The sequence below is a fragment of the Miscanthus floridulus genome, chromosome 7 (assembly GCF_019320115.1).
Source record: "Miscanthus floridulus cultivar M001 chromosome 7, ASM1932011v1, whole genome shotgun sequence".
Classification (NCBI taxonomy): domain Eukaryota; kingdom Viridiplantae; phylum Streptophyta; class Magnoliopsida; order Poales; family Poaceae; genus Miscanthus; species Miscanthus floridulus.
In genome coordinates, this window is record NC_089586.1 from 17,451,504 (window position 1) to 17,465,209 (window position 13,706).

Sequence of the window (13,706 nt, forward strand, 5' to 3'; positions counted from 1 at the left end):
AGACATTTTCAAAGAAAAATCCCTAACTTGAACACGACGTGCATATGGAGCACCGGTTAATTTTACTCATTAAGTCTTGGAACAAGGATTTCTAGCCTTTGGACAACTGTGATAAACAATAATGAGCCCCAATACATGAGTGCGAGCCCCAATACAGTAACGAACTCATTATTTTTCATTGCAATCGGCAGTTGCAATGTGCAAACCGGCACCGTTGCAATGTGGAAACCGATATAGCCACTGGTAACCTGACAAATAAGACGTGCGTTAACCGCAATCACTCAGGCTTTATCCGCAAAAGTTTAAGCCCTTTGATGCCATCCGCACGAGCAACATTACGCTGCCTGACGCGGCAGATGGTTTTTGAGCCACAAACCACGGAAGGACCCGGGCAACAAGCCAACAACAGCTAATCAGCCACACTGACTGTCCCAATCCATATAATCTGTCACTTTGCTGCTAAGTCACTCCTCCGTGCAGGATACAAGTTAAGTTCGGATGCGGCAGCGGGTGAACGTACCGCGGCTGCCAAAGTGAAAAATGAGGTTTGGACTACAAAACTGAACGGTGCAGTTAAATCCAAAGATATGTCATTGGAGCAACAAATTTAAATAGCACAGTGCATTCTAGTAGTTGTTACAGTTTGATTTGACAACCATGCCCAACAGCAGTAGGCATGTACTCCGAAACGAGTGCTGTGCTTAACCTAGACGCCCATATTAGTGAGCAAAGTGTTCCAGCCAAAAGAAACTGCATCCATGGAGCTGCCCACCATCATTGTTTCTAGTTATTAGCCACTAGATCAAGCCACATCTGCAGTAGAAAAGAAATATCATGAATCAGTTAATCAAGTACTACACATGAAAACAAAATAGGTGCCAGAACCATCATGATGACCTAAGATTAACATGTACAATTTATTCATGAGTGATTGGCATGTTTACCACCAATGAGTCTAAAATTTTTAACACTGGCACAAGGCTTACCATTAAATGATATGAATAAAGTCGAATTTGATTAACAGAAGGACACAAGCGGCATTATAAATACTAAGTGAAAAAAAATGAATCTATGCTATCCTTGCGAAATGGCCAACCCATCGGCTCATCCCATGTCGAGCTAACCTGCTCAACATTTTGTATGATCATGTGAAGACAATTAGAACTATGGCTGTGTTTAGTTCGCGAAATGAAAATTTTTGGATGTCACATCGGATGTTTCGGGGATGTCGGAAGGGGTTTTCGGATACTAATAAAAAAAACTAATTACATAGCTCGTCAGGAAACTGCGAGACGAATTTATTAAGCCTAATTAATCCATCATTAGCGCATGTTAGTTACTATAGCACTTATGTCTAATCATGGACTAATTAGTCTTAAAATATTCGTCTCGCGATTTCCAACCAAACTGTGCAATTAGTTTTTTTTTCGTCTATATTTAATACTCCATGCATATGCCGCAAGATTCGATGTGATAGTTTGGGGTGAAAATTTTTTAGAACTAAATCAGGCCTAAATGAATAAATCCTATGTTACAAACAGAAGGGCATAACAGCATTTAATAACTGGACTGCCCCACCAAGACATGGAGCAGCCAAAAGAAATCCAACAGCAGCACCATTCTGATCAGTAACCTTGGAAGAAGGAAAGGAAGACTCTTTCAGTATGCTGAGCATAACGTCCAAGGTTCTGGCGCGAATCAAGCGGCATTCCTCAGGCTCGTGCAGTGTGAAAAAACTGAAGGTGATAAGCTCGTCCTCTTTTTTTATCCAATCACACATCAATTTGCACTCTTTTGTGATGCCCTTTAATTGAAGCCATTGGTGCAGTAAGTGCCGGTAAGTATTAAACATAGAAGAGATGGAGGATGCTAGTTAAACCTAAGAGTGTTTTGGCAGAGGTGGCGTGATGCGGGCAGGCACTTACCACCATGGCGGCGGCGGCATCAATGGCACGGGATCCTTGTAGGTGCATAAGGCTCAAGGCGCACATGCAGATCATGCTGCTCTGCTGGATGATGCCATCAGTAGGCTCAGCACGATGCTTTAGAAGCTCACATATCAGGTCAGCCTCCTTGCTAATACACTTGAAACCAAAGTTTTGCATTAGTCAAAAGCCATAAATGTTTGATCATCAACATTTTTGCTGAAAAGAATAGAAGACTTCTGAAAGTTAGGGACCTGGCCCGAGAGCCGCGAAAATTGATCAAAAATAGATTTGATGGTAGCAGCTTCGTCCACAGAGGCATGTCCACAAAGGATCAAATCATCAGCAAAAAGAAGAGAGTGGATGGGCGGGCAACCGGGACCCAGAGAAATACCTGAGAGGTTTCTGTTCTGGAGTTCAACCTGCAGACGAGTAGATAGTTCATTAATAGCAATGACAAAAAGGTACGGTGACAGAGGGCATCCTTGGCGGATTCCTCGTTGAGATCGAAAAGCGGCAGACGGTTCACCATTAACCAAGACAGAAAACGTCGGCGTAGAGATGCAGGCATGGATAAGGCGAATGAAATTATCTTTGTACCCCTGACAACGAAGAGCGGCTTCAATAAAATCCCATTCAAGACGATCAAAGGCTTTGGCAAGGTCTAATTTAAGGATGAAAGGATTACAGCTTTTTAAATTGAAAGAGTGAATAATTTCCTGGGTGATTATAATATTAGAATAAATATGCCTATTTTTAATAAAAGCAGCTTGAGCCAAGTTGATGGAATGAGGAAGATGAGGTTTAAGTCTATCGGCTAAAGATTTTGCTATGATTTTATAAATTACATTACAGAGACTAATGGGCCTAAAATCCTGAGGAATAATCGGATGGACTTTTTTAGGAATTAGGGCGATATAAGTTTGGTTGAGCTGAGCAAGAAGATGAGCAAAAGAGTAGAAGTGAGTTATCAGGTTGCGAACGTCCTGCTGAATCCATGGCCACGCCATCTTGTAAAAACTCGCATTTAGTCCATCTGGGCCCAGAGTGGCATTGTTTCTCATCTGTTTAACAATAGAATGCAATTCCTGTAAATCTGGAATCAAGTTAGTGTATGGATCTGTTGACGGCAAATGCATTGTATTCTCTGCAATAGTTCCTGTATTGTCTTCCGGAATAGGAGATGGCTGAAGATGGGTTTGCTGAAGGTTCCTGTGCAAGTGCTGGGTAGTAAAAATTCTTTGGAAGTAATCAGTAAGGGTTTGGGCTCTTTGGAAGTAATCAGTAAGGGTTTGGGCTAGCTGGTCAGGGGTAGTGGAGTGGGAGCCATCAGGGTTCTGGAGGTGGGTAATCCTGTTCCGCCTATTTCTTTTGATGATAGAGTGGTGAAAGAAAGTTGTGTTCCGATTACCTTTGACAGCCCACTGTTTTTTTGCTCGCTGGATGTGGTAGGTTTCATCCTTTTCAAGGATACATTGGTGTTGCTGAGCTAGGTGATTTTGAAGGGATTGATCTTGTTGGTTGGGAGGCTTGGATTGTTGTTGAAGCAACTGATCTTCAATAGCAGCCAGTTGGTCAAAGATTTAGGGTTTGGTTTTGCGCCACCTGCACAGATCAGTGACAAGGAATCTAGTTTTTTGAGTGAAAGATCTAGAGGCAGAGCGCTCCCAACTTTTCTGAGCAACCATGTGGTAATCCTGTTCCATAATCCACCAATTTTTGAAACGAAAAGGTTTGTTGGTTCGAAATCTTTTGGAATTAAGAACCGCAAGAATAGGAGCGTGGTCGCTGCGAAGCATCGGCAGGTGATAGATCGTCGTATTTGGAAACGCCATACACCATTCTGCATTGCCTAAACAGCGATCAAGCCTTTCATACGTCGGGTTAGTGCTGAAACGTTTATTAGTCCAAGTATAAGCCGGTCCACTATAGCCCAAATCAATGAAACCGCATTGTTTAACATGAGCACAGAAAAACGTTAATACGTCTAACATCAGCCCTTCTAGGACCTAACTTTTCATTAGCATGCATGATGTTGTTCATATCCCCCATACAAAACATAGGCAAGTTGCGATTATTTACTACAAAATTTTGCACTTGACTCCAGATATTATCAGTGGCACGGTGATGGGGGTCACCATAGATGCATATAAGACCGAATTGCTTCATGCTTTGTTTATTTATGCACATAGCCATGATATAGTGGTGACAGTGGTCGACAACAGTTAGGTCTACATCATCGTTCCAAATAAGCCAAAGGCCACCGGAATGGCCTTGGGCTGGAACTACAAACACATCAAAGTAGTTAAAACGATTGACAAGAGCAGTTCGTTTAATGGTGGAGTTTCTGGTTTCAGAGATGAAACATACCTGCGAATTGGTTGAAGTTAGTAGCCTTTTCGAACTACGAAGGCTCCCGCCCGAGCCTCGGTAGTTCTAGGCCAGTAGACTCATGGCCCCCGTGGCGCCTTGAAGGCTGGCGTCGTGGTGGTCCTGTAGAGTAGTGGTTGCCTCTTGTGTACTCTGTGGCTTTTGGGGAACTTTGCTTTGGCCTTGACTGTCCTCAACCTGGTATTGTGCTGCACGCCACGTGATGAGAGCTGCAAAGCTTGCAGAGACCTCGGAAGGGAGAATCAGAGTGTTGTTCGATGTGTTTGTCTGGAGTGGTGGAGGTGGATCAGGAGGTGAGGGTATGATTGGAGGATCCGGTGGCTTGGGAACAATGGGTGGCGGGTCGATCTGACGTTTTCTATGTCGATGAGAGGAAATAGGAAATGAGCGAAAGAGGCAAGAATATAAGACGTGTGTTAACCTTGTGCTTTATTATCCGCAAAAGTTTAAGCCCTTTGATGCCATCTGCACGAGCAACATTCCGCTGCCTGACGCGGTAGATGGTTTTTGAGCCACAAACCACGGAAGGACCCGGGCAACAAGCCAACAACAGCTAATCAGCCACAAACCACGGAACGACCCGGGCAATAATCTGTCACTTTGCTGTTAAGCCACTCCTCCGTGCAGGATATAAGTTAAGTTCGGACGCGGCAGCGGGTGAACGTCCCGTGGCTGCCAAAGTGAAAAATGAGGTTTGGACTACAAAACTTAACGGTGCAGTTAAATCCAAAGATATGTCATTGGAGCAACAAATTTAAATAGCACAGTGCATTCTAGTAGTTGTTACAGTTTGATCTGACAACCATGCCCAACAGCAGTAGGCATGTACTCCGAAACGAGTACTGTGCTTAACCTAGACGCCCATATTAGTGAGCAAAGTGTTCCAGCCAAAAGAAACTTCATCCATGGAGCTGCCCACCATCATTGTTTCTAGTTATTAGCCACTAGATCAAGCCACATCTGCAGTAGAAAAGAAATATACTACACATGAAAACAAAATTTGGTGCCAGAACCATCATGATGACCTAAGATTAACATGTACAATTTATTCCTGAGTGATTGGCATGTTTACCACCAATGAGTCTAAAATTTTTAACACTGGCACAAGGCTTACCATTAAATGATATGAATAAAGTCGAATTTGATTAACAGAAGGACACAAGAGGCATTATAAATACTAAGTGAAAAAAAAATGAATCTATGCTATCCTTGCGAAATGGCCAACCCATCGGCTCATCCCATGTCGAGCTAACCTGCTCAACATTTTGTATGATCATGTGAAGACAATTAGAACTAAATGAATAAATCCTATGTTACAAACAGAAGGGCATAACAGCATTTAATAACTGGACTGCCCCACCAAGACATGGAGCAGCCAAAAGAAATCCAACAGCAGCGCCATTCTGATCACCCATTCCACTAACCTTGGAAGAAGGAAAGGAAGACTCTTTCAGTATGCTGAGCATAACGTCCAAGGTTCTGGCGCGAATCAAGCGGCATTCCTCAGGCTTGTGCCGTGTGAAAAAACTGAAGGTGATAAGCTCGTCCTCTTTTTTTATCCAATCACACATCAATTTGCACTCTTTTGTGATGCCCTTTAATTGAAGCCATTGGTGCAGTAAGTGCCGGTAAGTATTAAACATAGAAGAGATGGAGGATGCTAGTTAAACCTAAGAGTGTTTTGGCAGAGGTGGCGTGATGCGGGCAGGCACTTACCACCATGGAGGCGGCGGCATCAATGGCACGGGATCCTTGTAGGTGCATAAGGCTCAAGGCGCACATGCGGATCATGCTGCTCTGCTGGATGATGCCATCAGTAGGCTCAGCATGATGCTTTAGAAGCTCACATATCAGGTCAGCCTCCTTGCTAATACACTTGAAACCAAAGTTTTGCATTAGTCAAAAGCCATAAAAGAAGTACTACATTACTGAAAGTGCATGTGCTGAGTTGGATAAAAAGTAGTAGTGAAACAGTGAGCATGTAGGGGCGTAGGGCTCAGGGCCAAATGGCACAATTAAAATGGCACCACAGCAAATAGATATAAAGTCTGCAACAATAAAAAGATAAAAGCTTAGATCGAGCACCGTTTTGCAGCAAGAAGCAGATCACAAACGTTAGATGACAGTACATTGCTTGCCAATTTTGAACTGTGAAGACAGGACTTGAAACCCTCCTCCTCCCCCCCCCCCCAAAAAAAAAAGTCATGTCTTTTTTCCTCCTTTCTGATCTGGTCAGTAGCTAATTGTCAACAGCAAAACACATTTGGTCAGTAGGACTAGAGAGTAGTAGTACTTCTGCGGTGAATACGACACAATTTTTTGCTTTGTTTACGCCCAGTTTGAGGCACATACCGCAAAAGCAACAGGAAGTCCGCCCTCTTCAGCAAATATGATTGAATGTGCATGCTTCTGGATCAGGTTACTCTGAACGATAGTGTTGACAGGCAAGATCACAATCGGGGAACGCAGCACCCGAGTGTTCCACAAAGACACACAAGTTCCTCCTCCTTCTTGAGACACTATTTGACAACCAGTTTATTCAACAAAGCAAAGAAAAAAATTAGGAGGTTTTGACTGATGGTTTAGAAAGGGCAGTTGTATACTTACAAATTCGGCCGAAGCAACCAAGCTGCCAGTAACTTCAGCAACTTCACTGGCATTGCGCTTGTAATACTGCCGAAGGTAGTTGCAATAGTCAGACCACTCAACAGAACTCTTCAATGGCAGCAGCCTGTCCCACACATGTTTTTTTCAAACACATCTTTTCAAAAGAGTAACAACAAGGAAAAAAGAATCATTAAATCTTTTGAAACAACAGTATTAAGACAATGAATCATGCTTGGTGGGGATGGGGGTGGGGGGGATAATGAAACGGCAACACGCATGGGCTTACTGTTAGCTAAATCTACTGTTACCTTGTGTGAACACAGTAAGGGGAAGACGGCGCCGAAAAGGCCCCATGCGGTGATACTGTAGCCGCTGCAGGTGCAGGCGCCGAACTGCTCACCTGCAGCACTATAGGCACATACAGTGGCCGGCGCAGAGTCAACCCTGTATGTTATCTAGTCACTGTTGCAGCAGGGCAGCTGTACTAGGACTAGATGGATAGAGTTGTATAAATAGACTACCACGGCAACTCAGTAAAGAGAGCTCAGATTTGCCATCTCACAGACAGGGCTTCGGCCAACGCTGGTGTCTTGTATTATGCGTGCATGCTCTGTTCTCCCTTCTTCTTCTTCTTCTAGCTCTAGTCATAGTGTGTGGGGACGGACAACACTTGTTCGTGGTCGCCACGGTTAGTGGGTGCTCGGCAACACTAGCGGGTGCTCGGCAAGACTGGTGAGTGGTTAACTCACCTGAGCCGGTGGTCCTGTGGGCCAACTAGTGGTATCAGAGCCGTACAAGCGCCGTCGCCAGACTAACCGCTGGCGATGACGGGCGGTTCGGAGATGGGCGACAGCAGTGGCACTGCTGTGGCTGCCCAGCCATGACCAGAGGTCGTTGTTCGCACGGTGTGGGAGGTCAGCGGCACCAGTTGCCCGACGCTGACTCGCACCAATTATGGAGAGTGGTCGGTGACCATGAAGGTCAAGCTCAGAGCCCGACGGCTCTGGAATGTTGTTGACAAGGGCACCGACAATGAAGAAGATGACATGTCAGCATTGGAGGCTATCCTCGTTGCTATACCGGCGGAGTACAGGGAGTCATTGGGGGCGAAGAGCTCTGCTAAGGAGGCGTGGGAGGCTATTGCGGCGATGCGCGTCGGTTCTGACTGCGCAAAGAAGGCGACGGCCCAGCTTCTGAAGCAGGAGTACGCCAACCTCAAGTTCAAGGATGGTGAAATGGTGGAGGACTTCTCCCTCCGCCTGCAGACACTCATCAGCAAGCTAAAGAGCCATGGCGTCACCATCGACGAAGAGGAGGCGGTCTCCAGGTACCTCCACTCCGTGCCGGCAAAGTACATCCAGATCGCTCTCTCCATAGAGACGATGCTGGACTTGTCCACCCTCACCATTGAGGATGTGACAGGCCGTCTACGGGCGGTGGATGAGCGCCTAGAGCAGGCAACAGCAACGAAGGATAGCGGGAAACTCCTGTTGACGGAAGAGGAGTGGGCTGCTCGGAGGAACTCCGGGAAGGCAGCCTCCTCCAGCCGCGGTGGCGATGGCAAGCGCCGCGACAAGGCTTCTTTGGAGAAGAAGCAGGTCGACCCCAACGTCTACCGGCGTTGCTGGAAGATGGACCATTGGGCACCAGAGTGCCCAAACCGCAAGCAGGAAAAGAAGGCTCAGGCTCATTTAGCGCATGCCGATGATGAGAATGAGGCCACTATCCTAATGGTGACGTTCTATGCACTGCACGACATCGAGGCCGAGGAGAGAGAAGAGGCGACGATGGTGGAAGGACCTAGGAAGGCCCTGAAGACTATCAACCTCGACGAACGATGCGCCCAAGTTCACCTTGGATGTGTGGGCACCGACCAGGAGCAGCGGTGGTATCTGGACTCTGGTGCCAGTAACCAGATGACGGGCTCCAAGGCATCCTTCTCCGAGCTCGATGGCGATGTTACCGGTATGGTGAAGTTTGGTGACGGCTCAAGGGTGGCTATCCAAGGGTGCGGCACCATTATCTTCAGATGCCAGAACGGGGAGCACCGTGCGCTAACGGATGTATATTACATCCCGCAGCTGTGTTCCAGCATCATTAGCCTTGGTCAGCTAGATGAGTATGGTAGCGAGGTACTGATCAAGGACGGAGACCTTAGGATCAGGGACTAGGAGCAGCGACTTCTCGCCAAGGTGAAGAGGTCCCTGGACCGGTTGTACCTGCTCGACCTGAAGGTAGAGCAGCCGGTGTGCCTGGCGGTAAGGCACTCTGAGGAACCGTGGATGTGGCATGCCTGGTTCGGACATCTTAGCTTCGACGCGCTTGGTCGGCTGGAGAAGATGGTCCGAGGGCTACCCCACATCAAGCACGGAGGCGAGCTGTGCGATAGCTGCCTGGCCGGGAAGTAGAGGAGGCTACCTTTCCCAAAGGTGGCCAAGTATCGCGCGAAAGACGCTCTCGAGCTCGTTCACGGCGACCTCTGTGGGCCAATCACGCCTGCTACAAACGGTGGTCGGCGGTACTTCCTCCTGCTTGTGGATGATTGCAGTCGCTACATGTGGCTGCAACTCCTGACGAGCAAGGACGAAGCGGCAGCGGCGATCAAGAAGTTCAAGACGCGCGCGGAGGCCGGGAGCGGTAAGAAGCTCCGCGTGCTGAGAACTGATCACGGTGGCGAATTCACCTCAGTAGAGTTTGCTGCGTACTGCGCGGGTCAGGGTGTGGGGCAACACCACACCGTGCCTTACTCGCCACAACAGAATGGCGTGGTGGAGAGACGAAACCAGACGGTGGTCGGCATGGCCCGATCCATGATGAAGGCCAAAGGCATGCCAGCAAGGTTCTGGGGTGAGGCAGTGACCACGACGGTGTTTATCCTCAACCGATCTCCGACCAAAGCCCTAACGGGCAAGACGCCGTTCGAAGCTTGGTATGGGCGCAAACCGAGCGTGTCCTTCCTCCGGACATTCGGCTGCATCGGCCACGTCAGGAAGACAAAGCCGAACGTCACCAAGCTAGAGGACAGGAGCACACCCATGGTGTTCCTGGGCTACACGGAGGGTACCAAGGCGTACCGGCTCTACGACCCACGCGGAGACAAGGTGCTTATCTCGAGCGACGTCGTGTTCGACGAGGAGGCGGCTTGGGACTAGAGCAGTCCGAGCACAGGGGAAGTTGGCAGCTTCACCAACACCTTCGTCGTCGAGCACTTGGTCATCCATGGTGGTGGAGACGCTGGGGAAGAGGTGCCGAGCACTCCAGGAGGAGTGCCGAGCACTCCGGCAGTAGAGCCAAGCACTCCTGAGGCAGTGCCGAGCACTTCGGTAGGGATGCCGAGCACTCCGGGAGGAGTGCCGAGCACTTCTGGAGGGATGCCGAGCACGCCAGAAGTGGTGCCGGGAGGTTCTATAGTGGTGGCGACCACTCCAGGACAGGTGCCAAGCACTCCCATGGCGGAGCCAAAATGTCTTACAGTGGTGTCGACCACCCCAAGACTGAGGCAGGACACTCCTACAGTGTGGCCGAACACTGCAGGAGTTATGACGAGCTGTCCAGAAGTAGTGCCGAGCACTCCAGGTGCTGTGCCCAGCACTCCGGCGGAACAGGGAACTCCATCGACGCCGATTGAGTTCGCCTCACCTCCAAGTGACATCACTGAGTTCGTGGATGCCTTCCACGAAGGTGAGGAGGTGCGGTTCCGCAGGCTGGACGACATCATCGGCAGTACAGGTCGCTCAAATCTGGCGGGTAGGCTGCTCAATGACGCAGAGCTGCTACTCGTCAGTGCTGAGGAACCACCCACGTTCGTGCTTGCCGAGCACGATGGAAACTGGCGATAGGCGATGCTGGAGGAGATGAATGCGATCGAGGAAAACAAGACTTGGCAGCTCATCGATCCACCGCTAGGATGCCGTCCGATCAGCCTGAAGTGGGTGTACAAGGTCAAGCAGGACGAGCTCGGCGCCATTGTCAAGCACAAGGCGTGCCTTGTCGCCCGAGGCTTTGTTCAGCGCGAGGGCATAGACTTTGAGGAGGTCTTTGCGCCAGTAGCGCGCATGGAGTCGGTCTGTTTGCTACTTGCTTTGGCAGCAGCAAAGTACTGGCGCATCCATCACTTGGACGTTAAATCAGCCTTCCTCAACGGCGAGCTGGCGGAGACGGTCTTCGTCAGGCAACCTCCAGGTTTCGCCATCAAGGGAGAGGAGCATAGGGTGCTCCGACTGCGCAAAGCGCTTTACGGGCTGTGGCAGGCCCCTCGAGCATGGAACGCCAAGCACGAACATATTTGCTAGTTAGGATTCCAAGACGTATCGGGTTCCCTTGCAACGCACGAGCATATTTGCTAGTTAGGATAATAATCGTCCATAATATATAATCTATATATATTTATATACCTATATACCTAATAATAAAGAGACAAAATTTTCACATATTTTTTATTACTATTTTTTGGTATGGCCTCCCCTAACTATAACTCCTTGAATATGAAAATTGTTCTATTCAGCATCTGTTTACAATCCCGCTTTTGTTTTATATATGATGTATACAGGGCCCTTGAGGAAATTAGATCCTCCGATCTTGAGTAACCTGAATAGGAATAAGAACCCTATTTTTTCTATTTTTAATCTCCAAGGATGTTCGATTTTATTATTTGCATGTCTCACTGTTTTGAATTTTCTTCTTTTTTTCTTAAATACACAAAAGATTTGTGTATCATTGTATTAAGAAGAAGAGTTTAAACAAACATACAACGCGCTTATATCGAGCGCCGAAGGAGGTCGACCTAACACAGCCAAAGCTGGACTATCCTAGCAAAAGACCTCATGTTTCGATATTACATAAAAAAACAACCAATATCGACGCAGCTTTGTGATCCAGGAGGTGGCCTTGCATCTTCGCGGCTGCCTGGACGGTGCCTTTCCAACGGACACGAAGAGCTCGTCCAGCGTCTCAGCATCGGATGTAGTTAGGTTGCCGTCGAAGAGCCTATCAAAGGTCTTTAACTCCGAAGCGGATGGCGCACATGGACCCTTGGTGTAGCCTATACACTGCATGATCAACACCTCACCTCGCTTGGAAGCTAGCACTCGGGAGAGGCTCTGAGCCCCCAACCGCCTGCTCCGCCACGGCAGTACCAACTTAGCAAGAGGCTGCTTGGGAGGTTCACGAATCAGCGGAGAGTCCCTCTTGCGCGTGACATTGCTGATGAAGTTGTCGAGGAGTCATTTGGCGGAGTCGTCGTTGTCCACAGCCTGGTGGGTAACCCCCGGTGGTGAACTGGGAGGGCCATCCACCATGAGGTCGATCGTGTATGTCGTCGGTGAGTCCACCGACCACTGAATGGGGCGCAGCAGTGGTGTCCGCAGCTCACAGGAGACCACCGTCGAGTCTCTATCCTCTAGCTAGGGGGCCGCCACTGTTAGGGCCACAGCCGAAAGCTAGGGGGTCGCCGAAGTTGATGGGAGGCGCTCAAGGGAAGGCCACGTGACGATCGGACTACCGATGAGCGAGGTTGTGAACTCCTCAACCATCAAGTCCTTCGAGATGTCGCGATCATGCATGGTGCGCGGGTACCGCGTGAGCATCAACGGGTTGGGCTCAACGATGCCCGTCACGTTAGTCGGCCCACCGTGCCATGCCTGAGCACCAGCGGTGACCAAGGTGAAGTCTAATGTCGCTTGGGCAGCCCCTGTCGACTGGTCGTGACTGTCGGTGGCGACACTCATTGCCGCTTCAGTGTTGTCCCCCTTCTGTCGGCGCTGATGTCTCCGACATCTCCGCCGTCTGCGCCCAGCGCTGCCACGCATAGTCGCACCTAGCACAACTCTAGCTGCGCTTGACGTGCCACCCTGGGTACGCGGCCGGTTGCCCAAGGTACGCTCTCAGACAGGGCGTCGTTGCCAGCCTTCTGGGGCATCAACTGTGCTGGAACTAGAAGGAGGATCCTTCCGCCGCTGCTTACAGTCCCACGCGAGGTGTCGAAACCCCTTGCATCGGAGGTAGCATAGGGGTAGCTTGTAGGTTGCCACCCTATACGCGGTGGAGAGACAGTTGAAGCACTTCCCGTGTAGATTCATCGGATAACGGGTAGGGGCCGCTGGTTCACCGATGCAGTGCGGGCGGGGCGAGCCCCTCCAGCACCGCTTAATGCCCCCTACGACAAGACCTCACGCCAGCCATCGGCGTCTGGAGCAGAGATGCGCTGGCGGGCAGAGCCCCATCTGCGACGTCCGAGGCGTTGCCGGGCGGGGACGTGGCCATCCATGGGTCGAGCAGGCAGGCCGTGCACCAGCTGGGGACGTGGCCATGGCTGACGAGTCCTACGGTTGCGCTGCCCATGCACAACGCCAGCACCAGTAGCACTATTGTGCGCGCCTCCTACGACGTTGGCTAGCCAGGCTCCCTCAGCCATGGGGCGCTTGCCCCGCTCAGCAGCAGCGTTGCTACGAGAGCCTCCGACAATGAGGCACGGCTTGGCATGCTCCAGCAAAGGCGACGTCCGAAGCTGCGACCCCTGGTCGACTGCATCGAGGTAGGAGGTTGGGGAGCTGACCGGTGACCTCTCCGCATCGGAGTCATCAAGGTCCTCATTCGCCCAATGACGAGCCTTGGAATGCCCCATCGAGCCATCCTAGGGTGGACAGGGGAGGCGAGGGGGGACAGAGAGGACGACGAGCTGAGCACAGAGGGGTGGACGAGAAAGATGTCGAGCCTCGACGCCGGAGTAGGCCGCTGCGGCGAGCTAGGCGCCGAGGTGTCCTCGTCATCCAAGACGTCCTCGAC

At 49.8% G+C, this 13,706-nt stretch overlaps 2 protein-coding genes across 2 annotated transcripts; both read right to left on the reverse strand.

The window, feature by feature from the left end:
- Positions 1-585: 585 nt before the first annotated feature.
- LOC136462699 (uncharacterized) lies at positions 586-2,105 on the reverse strand. The gene is made up of 3 exons (XM_066461760.1): positions 1,926-2,105; positions 1,634-1,804; positions 586-813 (listed from the first exon to the last, which is right to left on the reverse strand). Exons 1-3 carry the CDS (start codon positions 2,103-2,105, stop codon positions 784-786), a joined length of 381 nt encoding a protein of 126 aa, XP_066317857.1. The 3' UTR covers positions 586-783.
- Positions 2,106-5,048: 2,943 nt separating this feature from the next.
- On the reverse strand, positions 5,049-6,212 carry LOC136462700 (uncharacterized). Its single transcript, XM_066461761.1, has 3 exons — positions 6,033-6,212; positions 5,741-5,911; positions 5,049-5,276 (listed from the first exon to the last, which is right to left on the reverse strand). The coding sequence occupies exons 1-3, from the start codon at positions 6,210-6,212 to the stop codon at positions 5,247-5,249; spliced, it is 381 nt and encodes a 126-aa protein (XP_066317858.1). The 3' UTR covers positions 5,049-5,246.
- Between the last annotated feature and the right edge of the window lie 7,494 nt (positions 6,213-13,706).